The 15,249-nt window shown below is 38.1% G+C and overlaps 1 protein-coding gene across 1 annotated transcript in view; it reads left to right on the top strand.

The window, feature by feature from the left end:
• st6gal2a (ST6 beta-galactosamide alpha-2,6-sialyltranferase 2a) overlaps window positions 1–15,249 on the top strand; it is a 138,437-nt gene that overhangs the window by 99,632 nt on the left and 23,556 nt on the right. The window contains exon 6 of the mRNA XM_057851664.1: window positions 8,944–9,118. Coding sequence (XP_057707647.1) covers window positions 8,944–9,118 — 175 coding nt within the window. The remainder of the gene's footprint in view (window positions 1–8,943; window positions 9,119–15,249) is intronic.

Below are 15,249 nucleotides of genomic sequence, written 5' to 3'. Positions count from 1 at the left end.
CGCAAACACAATTCTTTTTCGCCCAGTTACTCGATAAGCTTTCCCCCCAAAATGTCTTTTGACAAGCAAACCTTATTACTCAAACCGACCCGTACTATACATCACATCATTCATTATGCAAATTCAAAATCTATATTGCATATATGTTTAATGAAAAGTGAGAAATAGCCATAGCAAAAGAAATGATAATAATAAAAATCTGGTTTGGAAATAAAAATAACCTTCACTCCTTTCATTACTTTTTGTAGGAAGAATCAATTTGTTCAAGGTACGCTCCTGCAGTGGCGCCTAGCAGACATTTTTCATTCGCACATAATAGAGGAGGCGTTGAGGAGGCTCATCAGTCATTGACGATTTATATCTCAGATGAATTTTTGTCACGGGAGCTGAAATGCATTTCTGACCGATTCCGAGCACTTTTTTAATTTCCTACCTGCTGCTTCGTCCATGCTGAGCGTGACTGAACAAATCGTTCTATTCTGTATATATGCAACTCAAGTGCAAAATGGCCTTCCCGCTTTTAAAATTGTATATTATTTACGGTAAAATACGACAAACAAGGATTGGCAGTGAGTAACATGAAGTATTGTTATTTTCCTGCTGCGTTTGTTTGTAAGATGCCATTAAAGCGTTCCATGAATAAATGAGGAGTTGATCATTGGGAGAGCCAGAGTTGGCTTCATCTGATTGCATCTATTGACATTTGGGGAGGGAGCAAATTGCTTTAAATAGGCTACGCCTTGTGTCTGTTCATAACTGATAGAGCCAGGTTGTGTAAAGCACACTCAGAAGTTTGTGTTTAACATTATGAACACTTTCCTCAACCTTTCGCTTTGTTATTTTGCATAAGGAGACAAAATTGAGTTTAGTATTTGTGTCGAAATAGTTTGGACTCTTCAGCGACAGTCCACCCAGGGGCGGAATGGGGAGGGTGGGGGGTGGAGTGGAACGGAGTCATTGAAAGACCGGCAACACAAGTATCTGTAACTTTACCTTGGTGAGAAAAAAAACAGCATTTGATGTTCTTTTGGACAACATCATGAGTCCTTAATTAGCCTTGAGTAAAATAATTCCTGAAACAGTGTAGTGATTTTAAAGCATGTAGTGATTTTAATACAAACAGGTCATTGATACAATAAACATGAGTAAACCATTAGAGAACTGTAACCTGATCAGAGTACACATTTTGGACTTTCAATTCGAATTTTCTAAATATTGGTACAGTAAGAAATGCATCGTTTTGAGTTTGTGAGTCAGAGAGGTCCACTACCAATATTTACCAACCATGCCCATAATTTATTCAGATTTGTGGATTTACAGTACCACAAAAATGAGAACTGTAACCTGTAAACAGATCATAGTTCACATGTAGGACATTTATTTCATTTTTCGAAATTTTGGTCCAGTAAAAAGGTAGGTTTGAGTTAGGGATGTCCCGATCCAGGTTTTTGCACTTCCGATCCGATACCAATATTATTTTGCACTTCCGATCCGATACCGATACTGGCCGATACCGGCCTATCTGAGCATGTGTTAAAGTTTGAAGTTATTTAGCCTCCTTACTTAGTTGTCAGACTCATGTTGAAAAGAGTTTTAGTACTCTTGATAACAACTAGCCAGCTGAATTAGGTCAGTTTGAATAACACACAACAGTTGGTAACAAGAAACGGACCTGTTTATTCAGGGACAAACACAAAACATTATAAATAACAAACAGAAATGGCATAGTCAGTCAGTAAAACGTGCAAATAATATTGTAAACTGTCTTAAAAAAGCAAAACACACAAACAACCTCAGTGGAAAATCCCACAAACCACCTATCTATTAGATGCTATTAATGTTTCGTGCATTAGTTACAATAGTTGTATAAAAAGCCTCTCAGGTTTAAATAAACGACTATTTCAGTATCAAGTTAATATTTTAAAACAGTAAATAAAATACTCAAGTCCCCATTCTGTATCAGCAACTTTAAACTACATTCAATTCATTTAATTTTGCGAATCAACAGTTAAAGTTGTTAAAATTGCTCCCGTTATTCCATAATTTCCCTTCTGTCTACTTTCGACATGTTAAAGTTTTAAAACTGTTTTGAAGATAGATTCAAGTCAAAATTTTGCTGATTTAGGAGTATTTTAGATAAAAAGTTAATTAGGTTCGCTTGGAAGGTTCACAACAGCCTACTAGGGAAGTCTCCTGCTTTAAGATGGCGGCTGTTTACTAACGCATGTAGTTTTCCATACTTCAATGTTGCTAATGTCGTGTTGCATCTAGTTCTATATACAAATGATATCTAGTATCTAACGTAAAACGATGTTGACGTAGTTTGTAACGGCTGTCAGCAGCAGTCAGGTATTCTTGTGTTTTTTATCCAGCGGCATGAGTTGAGCTAAAGCCGTGAGTCGAGCATTGGCATTACCCGGGTCTATGACAAGCATGAGGTTTACTCTCGGGACACAATGCGGTCCATTTCTCATTGCGTCCCGAAGACCGCGCTGTGTATTAGTTCCGCTTTACTCGACATATTTCAATAATCGGAATTTGGATGTTTGTGAATCATTCTCGAATCTTCCACGGCCAAATCGCTCAAGGATGTAATGACGGCTGGGCATGTTGTACCGTGGTTCTAAGTGTTGGATAGTGCGTCTTTACTCACGAGAGATAATGGCTCGTCATCCAGAATGAATTCTTCGGCAAAGACTCTTGTTATTCCCTGGGCTTTGGGACTGTCGAGTGCCAGTTTGTCACGCATAGCAAAAGTTTCTGCCAGTGTTAGTTGCGTAGGACCTTTCTTTTTGTCTTTGGTTTTCTTAACATACTCCTCATATTGTTTGTGGTGGTATTTCGCTAAATGCTTGATTAGGTTGGTTGTATTAAAACTTCTTACAGCTTTACCACCACGCTTGACTTTATTGTGGCATATGTTGCACTCTGCCTCTTCGTCTTTGTCGTCCTTTAAGGTGAAATGATCCCACACAGCTGACATTTTTACCGATAAAGTCTCTCGGTAAATTGAGAGACGGTAATGTAGTGTGTTGAAGGTGTGCCATAAAATGCGGACCGGATTTTAGGGAAACCGAAGCAAAAACTGGAATGGATTATGTAAATCAGTGCACTGGAAAACCCGGACCGAATTTTCAAAAAAACTAGATCAGAAGTCTGGATCGGAATTTTTCCGTGTCGGCCAATCCGATACCGACGCGCATTTTTTTGCCCATATCGGCGTCCGATCCGATCCAAATATCGGATCGGGACCTCTCTAGTTTAAGTATGTGAGCAGTCACAGAGTTCTACTACTAAATTTCACCAACTTTGGCTCTGAACTTATTCAGAATTATAGATTTACAGTACCACAAAAATGAGAACTAACCTGTAACGAGATCATAGTTCACATATAGAAAATGTATTTCATGTTTTGAACCTATGCAGATGACACACAACTGTACATTTCTGTGTCCACACATGACTATAGTCCCTTAGTCTCCCTGAGTAATTGCATTCATCAAATCAATGACTGGATGTGCCAGAATTCTCCCCAGTTAAATGTGGAGAAGACAGAAGTGATAATTTCTTGGCCAAAAAAGGAAAGGTCAAAGATAAGCAGGCACCTTAGCATAATGTCACTTACAGCTACAAATCAAGTCAGAACCCTTGGCGTAATTATTGATTCAGACCTAAAATTTGATAGCCATCTAAAGTCCGTCACTAAATCCGCTTATTACCACCTAAAAAATATAACCAGAATTAAGGGGCTTCTGACTCAACAAGACATGGAAAAACTTATGCATGCATTCATTTTCAACAGATTGGACTATTGCAACGGTATATTTACAGGTTTTGATAAAAAATCAGTCAGGAAGCTGCAGCTTGTACAGAATGCTGCAGGCAGAGTCCTCACAAATACAAGGAAGCTGGACCACATTACACCGGTTTTGAAATCACTACATTGGCTTCCAGTGAGTCAAAGGATAGACTATAAAATACTACTGCTCATCTACAAAACACTTAATGGCCTTGGACCAAAGTACATGCTGGATTTGTTAGATTACAAGAACCAAGCAGGGTGAGGCAGCATTTAGTTATTATGCTCCTCACCTCTGGAACAAGTTACCTGAACCTCTGAAGTATGCTCAAACTGTTAGCTCCTTTAAATCAGGGCTAAAAACGCTTTTGTTTAGCACTGCATATTCATAACTGTCTATATATCTCAATCTACTTGCTTTCTATTCCTCTTGTGCTCATCTCCATTGCTGATTTCAATTATTATTTAGTAGTTTTTGTATAAAGTATTGAGATGAACTTTTGGTATTGACCAAATACTTATTTTCCACCATGATTTGCAAATAAATTATTTAAAAATCAATCAATGTGATTTTCTGTTGTTTTTTTCCCCCACATTCTGTCATGTTTGATGTTTAACCATGTTGACAATTACAGGCCTCTTTAATTTTTTCAAGTGGGAGAACTTGCACAATTAGTGGTTGACAAAATACTTATTTGCCCCACTGTATGAGCGTTGGGTGCATGTCCATGAACTGCTTGACAATACTCCTCCGACCTCTTTCGCCAGTCTTTATACGTTAAGGTGACAATTATTATTCTGGTAGCATCTCCAAAGAAATCACCAACTTCGTCAGGTTTTTAATCATTTATTTCAAACCTTGTGGAACACAACACGCGTCGCCAACTGATAGCAACAACAGGACGTGAAAAGAGTCAACTGCACTCTCTCACTCTGCCGTCAGCCCCGTGGTGCGTTCAGGTACACTACGCAAAATACATAATGTATTTGTTTTGTTCTTGTAATTGCTTTTTGCAATAGTAACAGCAGTAGTTATTAAGGATTTTGTAAAATTGCACTGAGCTGGTCGGACTAGAAGAATGGATACCACTGCAGATAGTCCGGTTAGAAAAATAATGATGCCCGTCCCAAATTAATCAGACCAAAACTTTCTCTTCATCAACGCGTTGCCTTTTCATTTTCTTTCTATGAGAACGTAGGTCTTAGCTTTCTATAGGTGGCCAAAATATGCCTGATCAGAAAAACAACAAATTGCAACTCGCCACCAGGGGAATCCAAAACACGTAACATGCAAACAACCTGGCATTTTTAACAGATTTAGTGTTGGTTTTTGGGCTGTGGAACGAATTAATGGAATTATAATGTATTCATATGGGAAAATACTGCTCAACATATGACCATTTTGACTTGCAAATAAAGTCTTGGAACAAACTTCGTATGCAGAGGTACCACTGTACTACTCTATTTGTATCCTGTTCGCTTGATTAAAATCCAATCTGTCACGTCTCGGAAGTCTTGTTAATGTTTTGTGTTGGTTCGAGTCAGATCCTTTTATTTTGGTAGTGGTGTGCCTCCTTGAGCAAACTTTACTTCCTGCTCTTGCCAATCAGGCTGATCATGTCCACCTGTGAACTTCTGTATATATAGCCTGCAGCTAACCATGCCCAGTGTCGGTTTGTCTTGTATCCTGCCATATTCCATGTTACAAGCTCATGTAAGCCTTTTCTTGACTAAGATTTATGTTGAGTTCAAATGCCCACTTTTGTTACTTAGCTGACTTTGCTCAAAATTTTGGTATCCAGCAAGTGCTGTGAATTTTTGTTGACTTTGCTCAGAATTTTGGTGTCCAGCAAGCGCTGTGATTTTTTCTTCTCTTTTTGAACTCCTATGAACTGAAAATAAATATTTTGTTTAAACGGAACATTCGTGCATTTGGGTCCTTAGTGAATCCTTGTCACAATCAAGGGAAAGCAACTTTAAAGGGAGTGTGTAGCAGCGATGAAGGAAATTCATAATCTTTCATTTATTAATTTATATTTTTAGAAAGGAAGATAAATATCAAGTTAAAACTTCCGAACGTTTTCAATTTTTCAAACCTTGAAAACACGACAGTAAAAGCCAAGCGTTTTCAATGACCTGTACGAACCCTGTGTATGAAATTATGCCGCCAATTCTTTCAATGCTTTGGCACATTTTTTGCACTCTTCTCTTGATACTGATGTGATCATTCCGATGATTCTTTAATTCATCTCCTTTTATAGGTGTATAGAGTACATTTTGTATTTCACAAAAGCCTGACATTTGAACAGGGCTGATTTTATTCTGTAGCATTACCCAAAGGTCAGCTGGTGTTGTGGTGTACTTTTCCCTCCTTTTACCTCAAATGCTCCACAGAGAAGCAAGAGATTTTTTTTTTTTTTCAATTTGATGTATTATTATTTAACTCTATTAGCGTAATTTCCCCAAAAATTAGGCGTACCTGTGTATAATGCGCACCCAAAATTTACTTGTAAAATCTAGGGAAAATTATTGTACCCGTTTATAACGCGCACCCTAATTTTAGCACCAATAAATAGAAGAATACAAGAAAACAGAGCTCGTGTACAGATACAGAAATGTAATTTTACTGAATGGTGAAACATAGCACAAGCATAGCAAATTGGTAGTTCAAAACATTACCATAAACTGACAATATTTACGGTAATAATATGATTTGACAACTTCTCCAACTTACTGCTGCTGCTGTATAACTTGCTCGTTTCATCATGATGAATAAATGTTTCTTCCATGGATTGATAGAGTAAAATAAAAGTGAGAACGTAAGTCGGAAATCCGAGAGAGCTCATCGCTGTCGACACGACAGTAACAATAGGAACTATTGTTATTTGGGTTTGAGTTTCCCAAGGGACAGATATAGTTGACGGACACACACAGGAAGTCTGTGTTGTTACGTTTGTTATGGTCCGAGTTGCAGAACTGCAATAAACGTTAGTTCAAGAGACTAAATTCTGTGCTTTATGAAGAGTGAAAAAAGCAGAATTTAACACAGACGAAATCATTCGGCCGATCAGAGTGAAGTCTTACCGAAACAAAATGGTGACGTCACGTACCGTAATGGTCGGCAACGGATCGCTGCATACGTTTCTTCAAAACAAAGTGGCCGTGTCAATAAAAAAAATCGGTTTATATACATTATATAATATACAGTTGTGGTCATAAATTTACATACACTTGTGAAGAACATAATGTCATTGCTCTCTTGAGTTTCCAGTTATTTCTACAACTGTGATTTTTCTCCGATAGAGTGATTGGAACAGATACTTCTTTGTCACAAAAACATTCATGAAGTTTGGTTCTTTTATGACTTTATTATGGGTTAACAGAAAAAGTGATCATATCTGCTGTGTCAAAAATATAAATACATGGATCTGAAAAAGCGAATCATTGACTTGAACAAGTCAGGAAAGTCACTTGGAGCCATTTCAAAGCAGCTGCAGGTCCCAAGAGCAACAGTGCAAACAATTGTTTGTAAGTATAAAGTGCATGGCACTGTTTTAGGAAGGAAGGATCAGGAAGAAAATGCAAGCTATCACTTGCTGCTGAGAGAAAATTTGCCAGGAGGGTGAAGATTCAACCGAGAATCACCAAAAAGCAGATCTGCCAAGAATTAGAAGCTGCTGGAACAAAGGTGTCAGTGTCCACAGTCAAGCGTGTTTTGCATCTCAATGGACTGACAGGCTGCCGTGCAAGAAGGAAGCCCTTACTCCAAAAGCGGCACCTTAAGGCTCGACTGAAGTTTTGCTGCTGATCACATGGACAAAGATAAGACCTTCTGGAGGAAAGTTCTGTGGTCAGACGAAACAAAAATCGAGCTGTTTGGCCACAATGCCATCAATATGTTTGGAGGAGAAAAGGTGAGGCCTTTAACCCCAAGTACACCATGCCTACCGTCAGGCATGATGGTGGTAGTATTATGCTGTGGGGCTGTTTTGCTGCCAATGGAACTGGTGCTTTACAAAGAGTAAATGGGATAATGAAGAAGGAGGATTACCTTCAAATTCTTCAAGATCACCTAACGTCATCAGCCCGAAGATTGGGTCTTGGGCGCAGTTGGGTGTTCCAACAGGACAATGACCCCAAACACACATCAAAAGTGGCAATGGAATGGCTAAATCAGGCTAGAATTAAGGTTTTCGAATGGCCTTCCCAAAGTCCTGACTTAATCCCATTGAGAACTTGTGGACAATGCTGAAGAAACAAGTCCATGTCAGAAAGCCATCAAATTTAACTGAACTGCACCAATTCTGTCAAGAGGAGTGGTCAAAGATTCAACCAGAAGTTTGCCAGAAGCTTGTGGATGGCTACCAAAAGCGCCTAATTGAAGTGAAAATGGGACATGTTACCAAATATTAGCGCTGCTGTATGTATATTTTTGACCCAGCAGATTTGATCACTTTTTTCTGTTAACCCATAATAAAGTCATAAAAGAACCAAACTTCATGAATGTTTTTTGTGACAAAGAAGTATCTGTTCCAATCACTCTATCGGAGAAAAATCAAGAGTTGTAGAAATAACTGGAAACTCAAGAGAGCCATGACATTATGTTCTTCACAAGTGTATGGAAACTTTTGACCACAACTGTATATATATGTGTATGTAAATATATATATATATATATGTATTTCTGTCTCCATCCATGTACCCGTTTATAATGCGCACCATGATTTTACAAGTTGATTTTGGGGGAAAATGTGCGCGTTATATTCGGGAAATTATGGTAATTCACTTAATTATGGTAGGGTCAATTCTATCCATACAGTTTATGGAAAGACAATCTAAGTTACAGCAAATGACCTGAAATGCTCCCAAATTAATCATTGGCTGCCATTGAGCGCTCATAGACGTCCAATTCATTTGAACTGGGAGGGTGGCAGCGAATTTCTCAGTTCAAACGAATTGGACGTCTTCTAGTGATAAACTCAATTCAATTCACAGCAGAAGGATTTCTGGGTTTGTTTGTTTTTTAATTTTGTAGAATATCCTAGAATGATCAACGTTGTATCGCCAATATCGTGACATCATCATTATCGTGAGGTACCACATGGTTCCCACCCCTACTGACAGTAGCGTTCTTCTTTTGTCAGTGGTATGCCAGTCCAGACTACAACCTGTTTGGACCGTACATGAAACACCGCAAATTCCATCCCGACCAGCCCTTCTACATTCTTCATCCCAGTTACCTTTGGGGCCTTTGGGATGTGATACAGGGCAACACAAAAGTGAACATCCAGCCCAACCCTCCCTCATCTGGCTTCATCGGTAAGCAAATATGTTTTGCATTCATTCAAATTTCCCGTCTGTGTTATTTGTCCATACGCTGGCTTTTTTTTTTTTTTTTTTAGTTTTTTTCTGTGTTTCATCAAAGAAAAAGCATTGGAAAATTGGATTTCCCCAGGATAGTAAAAACAAGTAAAGATCAAAATGACACCATGCTGCAATTTCTAACTTATTGCAAACAGGTTGGGGAGATTCACACTAAATTCTTGTAATAATGCCATGTTCTGGCTCATTGACTCCCATAATAAATCATAATTTTTCATATGCTGAAAACCTGATGTGTTATAAAGCATTTTCCATGATTACTGATGCAATCGCTTGTTTGGCGAGTCAAAAACATGGGAAAAGAGGAATTTGTGTGTTGAGAGTCTTAACACCCAAAGGTCACTAGGGGGCGCCATGGGCCAATACAAGAATTTGCTTGCGAAGTAATTCTGTTGTTATGACTTATGGACTTATTTGGGCCTCTATGTCATATGAAATATTCAAATTAGACTTTTATTCAATTTATATATACACTCATACTATATGCTATATATCAATAGCAATATTTAACATATCATATGTTTTCGAACAAAATAGAATTTTTTTTTTACTTGAGGAAAGCATGCAGAATCAACTATAAATACTATGTAAATAGATTATTAATAAATTCTATATACAATCACAACTTATTATAGAATAGAATAGCCCTTTATAATCATTATACACTAAATACTGTTAGCGGATGAGGCTAGCGGCCGGCTGACGTAAACAAAGCTTTTCTGGCGAAAATTCTTGTGAATAAATGCTTAAATCCCCGAATTCTTCATAGATATGGACGTAAAACAGTCTCAATTCTTGGTTAAAAGCAAAGAAACCGCGCAGGTAGCGTTTATTTTACGTATATTCTCGAAGTACAATGCTACTCTGCTAGCGAATGAGGCTAGCGGCCGCCTGACGTAAACAAAGCTTTTCCGGCGAAAATTCTTGTGAATAAATGTTTAAATCCATGAATTCTTTGTAGATATGGACGTAAAACACTCTCGATTCTTGGTTAAAAGCAAAGAAACCGTGCAGTTAGCCTTTATTTTACGTATATTTTCGAAGTACAATGCTACTAAATATTGTCAACAATGAGGCTAGTCAGTTACGAAAATTAGCCGCCTCCATGTGTAAACAAAGAAGAAAATTCCTGCGGATAAATGCTTCAATCATGCATACATGGTACAAAAAAATATAATATTTAACTTGAATCTTCGAACAAATCACTGACGCAAATTTAGATTGCTGTCATTGAAGATGAGACTGATTTAATTTCACTTTATTTTACTTTCATTCTGCAAGTGTTGATGTCATGAGCAGCTGAATAAAGTCAGCGACATCATTTCGGAGCTTAGCTCGCTGTCTAGCTAGGATTTAGCTCCAACGTCTTGGCAAGGACAGTACAATGACTTATAATTAGGGCTGTCCAACGATTAAAATTTCTAATCGAGTTAATCACAGCTTTAAAATTATTTAATCGTAATTAATCGCAATTCAAACCATCTATAAAATATGCCATATTTTTCTGTAAATTATTGTTGGAATGGAAAAATAAGACACAAGACGGATATATATATATTTAACATACTGTACATAAGTACTGTATTTGTTTATTATAACAATAAATCAACAAGATGGCATTAACATTCTGTTAAAGCGATCCATGGATAGAAAGTTCTTAAAAGATAAATGTTAGTACAAGTTATAGAAATTTTATACTAAAACCCCTCTTAATGTTTTCGTTTTAATGAAATTTATAAAATTTTCAATAAAAAAATAAACTAGTAGCTCGCCATTGTTGATAATCAATAATTACACTGTGCTCGTGGTCCTGAAACCCATAAAATCAGTCGCACCCAAGCGCCAGCAGAGGGTGACAAAACACCAAAAAGCACAAGTTACAAGTAGACATGACACTGTGCTGTCATTTTAATCTGTTTGAGTGGGGCATGTGTGTTAAATACGTCAAATATTTTAACGTGATTAATTTAAAAAATTAATTACCGCCTGTTAATACGATAATTTTGACAGCCCTACTTATAATACATGTTTTTGGATCATTTTTTAATATTTAGAGGGTCTTTAGAGGTATTTAAAGGGTTAATTCCGATTTACGCGGAAGTCCTGGTTACATTGCCAGCATAGGAACGGAACTCGTTCGTAACCAGTATAGATCACACTTGTGTATAAGACGCAGGCCCAGCCACATGGTGAAAAAAGTGCGATTTATCTTCTGGAAAATACGGAGCTCAATGGGTTTTCTTGGCTTATTTCTCTATTTTATTGTGTGTATATAGACACACAATCAATCAAAATTGCACACAAACGGAGTCGCGTTGACACCCTCTGCTCAATCAAACATCTGAGCCGAGATGGACTGCAGACTAATCTCACAAACACTTTCACATCAACTTGCGTTCCACTCGCTCCTAATCATCACATTTTTCATATACACTATTTCAAAAAGCTTGGAAATAGATGTGGCGTGGACACACACAATGTCAAATCATTGTTGTTAGTATACTGTGGCTGTCATACTAAGTACTGCAATTTTCACTCCCTGGTAGCCTATTGAGAGCCAAGACAATAGTTTAAGTCATTTTATATTGCAGCATTTTGTCATTATGTCATCTCGAAAGGCAATTTAAAATATAAATAGAGAACAACCGGCTGAATAAGTGTACGGCATGCTAATGTTACATGATTCATAAAGAATGTAAGAGTAACCTGCCCATTTTTCCAGTCCCTTACTTTCTTTCTGCTGCCTATTTCATTTGTTGCATCCCGTAATCTGCGGAATTAGATTTTCTTTTCAATGCCATTTTGTTCAGCCCTTCTCAGTTGTTTTTATAAGTTACCACCAATGTTGAAACACAGGCCTTGAGTGCCTTCTTGCGCTTTAGTGTGAAAATAACATGTGAAATGATATAATAATGTGTTAATAATTTCACACATAATTCGTTCCAGAGTATAAATGGCACCCCCTGCCAAACTATGGAAAAAAAACTGTGATCTGAAATATACGGTCTGTGAAATGGAAATACAAATGGGAATCAAAAATGCCTATAATATATATGTACAGTGGGGCAAATAAGTATTTAGTCAACCACTAATTGTGCAGGTTCTCTCACTTGAAAATATTAGAGGCCTGTAATTGTAAACGTCGGTAAACTTCAACCATTAGAGACAGAATGTGGAAAAAAAAAAACAGAAAATCACATTGTTTGATTTTTAAAGAATTTATTTGCAAATCATGGTGGAAAATAAGTATTTGGTCAATTCCAAAAGTTCATCTCAATACTTTGTTATGTACCCTTTGTTGGCAATAACAGAGGCCAAATGTTTTCTGTAACTCTTCACAAGCTTTTCACAGACTGTTGCTGGTATTTTGGCCCATTCCTCCAAGCAGATCTCCTCTAGAGCAGTAATGTTTTGGGGCTGTCGTTGAGCAACACGGACTTTCAACTCCCTCCACAGATCTTCTTTGGGGTTAAGATCTGGAGACTGGCTAGGCCAGTCCAGGACCTTGAAATGCTTCTTATGAAGCCACTCCTTTGTTGCCCTGGCTGTGTGTTTGGGATCATTGTCATGCTGAAAGACCCAGCCACGTCTCATCTTCAATGCCCTTGCTGATGGAAGGAGATTTTCACTCAAAATTTCTCGATACATGGCCCCATGCATTCTTTCCTTTACACAAATCAGTCGCCGTGGTCCCTTTGCAGAAAAACAGCCCCAAAGCATGATGTTTCCACCCCCATGCTTCACAGTGGGTAATGTGTTCTTCGGATGCAATTCAGGATTCTTTCTCCTCCAAACAAGAGAACCTGTGTTTCTACCAAAAAGTTCTATTTTGATTTCATCTGACCATAACCCAGTCCTCTTCTGGATCATCCAAATGCTCTCTAGCTAACCGCAGACGGGCCTGGACGTGTACTGGCTTCAGCAATGGGACACGTCTGGCAGTGCAGGATTTGAGTCCCTGGCGGCGCATTGTGTTACTGATAGTAGCCTTTGTTACTGGGGTCCCAGCTCTCTGTAGGTCATTTACTAGGTCCCCCTGTGTGGTTCTGGGATGTTTGCTCACCGTTCTTGTTATCATTTGACGCCACGGGCTGAGATCTTGTATGGAGCCCCAGATCAAGGGAGATTATCAGTGGTCTTGTATGTCTCCATTTTCTAATAATTGCTCCCACAGTTGATTTCTTTGCACCAAGCGTTTTACCTGTTGCAGAGTCAGTCTTCCCAGCCTGGTGCAGGTCTACAATTTTGTCTCTGGTGTCCTTCTACAGCTCTTTGGTCTTGGCCATAGTGGAGTTTGGAATGTGACTGACTGAGGTTGTGGACAGGTGTCTTTTATACCGATAATGAGTTAAAACAGGTGCCATTCATACAGGTAACGAGTGGAGCCTCGTTAAACCCCGTTAGAATAAGTTAGACCTTTTTCACAGCCAGAAATCTTGCTCGTTTGTAGGTGACCAAATACTTATTTTCCACTCTAATTTGAAAATAAATTCTTTAAAAATCTCTCGTGGTTGAGGTTTACCCATGTTGACAATTACAGGCCTCTCTAATCTTTTCAAGTAGGAGAACTTGCACAATTGGTGGTTGACTAAATACTTATTTGCCCCACTGTATATAATTATCTTTTTTTTTTTTCGTTTTCTGCAGCTTCGACAAAATAAAGGCCTCAAAAGAACTTCGAAGTTCGTGACTGATCTATATTATTGAATAACAGTATTATTTCCTAATTTATTTTCTTTTAAAACATTTTGATGAGATTATCACAATTGTTTGAGTTGATATTCCACTAAGTAATAAACCACTGGGCAATATTACATTCTACTATATGGAATATTGAAATTGTTTTAAAATGGACTGATTTTTCCCCCTCATTTTATTTCTCCTTTGCAATGATATTTAAACATTTTTGAACCACTGGGTCAGCCTGTAACAGTTGTTCTTGATTAATGTATTAAGAGCTTCTTTCTCCTCCTTTTCATATAATCCTGGCCAAAGTGTGGGGGAAAAAAAACGTCAGTGTGGACGTTTAATGAATGCGCAATTGGAGTAAAGTTGTGAGAGAGTGCGCTCCATCTGTTCTATTTTGAATTTCTAGAGACTAAATTAAATGCAGATGACGTTAAACTCTGAGACAACAAAGAAGCACCCGCTGTACACATGCCACAGTCGTCACCATCAACGGCGATGAAGTATTTCCCTCATCCTGCCAACTGCTCGTTAGCATCAACAGAATGAATGTACTCAAATTAAATTAGATTTCACTAAACTGTCCCCAGGCTTATTAAGCGCTCTAAATTCTCTGTGGGTGTGATTGAGAGTGTGAAAGGTCCATGTGTGTCCTGTTATTGGCACCCCCCTGAGACCGTCGTGACAGAATATGAATGAATGAACGTAGCGTCGGTGACGTCACCCGTAGCGTTCGCCTGCTTCCATTTCAAGCTCGCTTTTTTTTTTTTTAAACTGGTTTATGTATAGATTGTATGTAATCTACAGGTGGTAGGGGTGTGACAATACAGTGGTACCTCTACATACGAATTTAATTCGTTCCAGGACCTTGTTTGTAAGTCGAAATCGTCGCATGTCGAGCGGGATTTACTCATAAGAGTACATTATAATTGCATGAATTCGTTCCACAGCCCGAAAACCTACACTAAATCCTTAATACAGTGGTATGAAAAACTATCTGAACCTTTTGGAATTTCTCACATTTCTGCATAAAATTATCATCAAATGTGATTTGATCTTTGTCAAAATCACACAGATGAAAATAAAGTGTCTGCTTTAACTAAAACCACCCAAACATTTATAGCTTTTCGTATTTTAATGAGGATCGCATGCAAACAATGACAGAAGGGCGGAAAAATAAATAAGGGAACCCCCTGCCTAAGGAGACTTAAAGAGCAATTGAAACCAATTCTTACCAAATATTTTAAGTCAGGTGTGTGCCCAATCACTGATGAGTGGTTATAGCTGCCCTGCCCACCATAAAACACACACCTGGTAAGAAATGTCTTGATGAGAAGCATTGTCTGATGTGCAGCATGGCTCGGTCAAAGGAGCTGTCTGAA

This window comes from Corythoichthys intestinalis, chromosome 12 (assembly GCF_030265065.1).
Source record: "Corythoichthys intestinalis isolate RoL2023-P3 chromosome 12, ASM3026506v1, whole genome shotgun sequence".
In the NCBI taxonomy this organism is placed as follows: Eukaryota; Metazoa; Chordata; class Actinopteri; order Syngnathiformes; family Syngnathidae; genus Corythoichthys; species Corythoichthys intestinalis.
The sequence above is the reverse complement of the archived record's forward strand: the minus strand, read 5'-3'. Positions and strand labels throughout refer to the sequence as shown.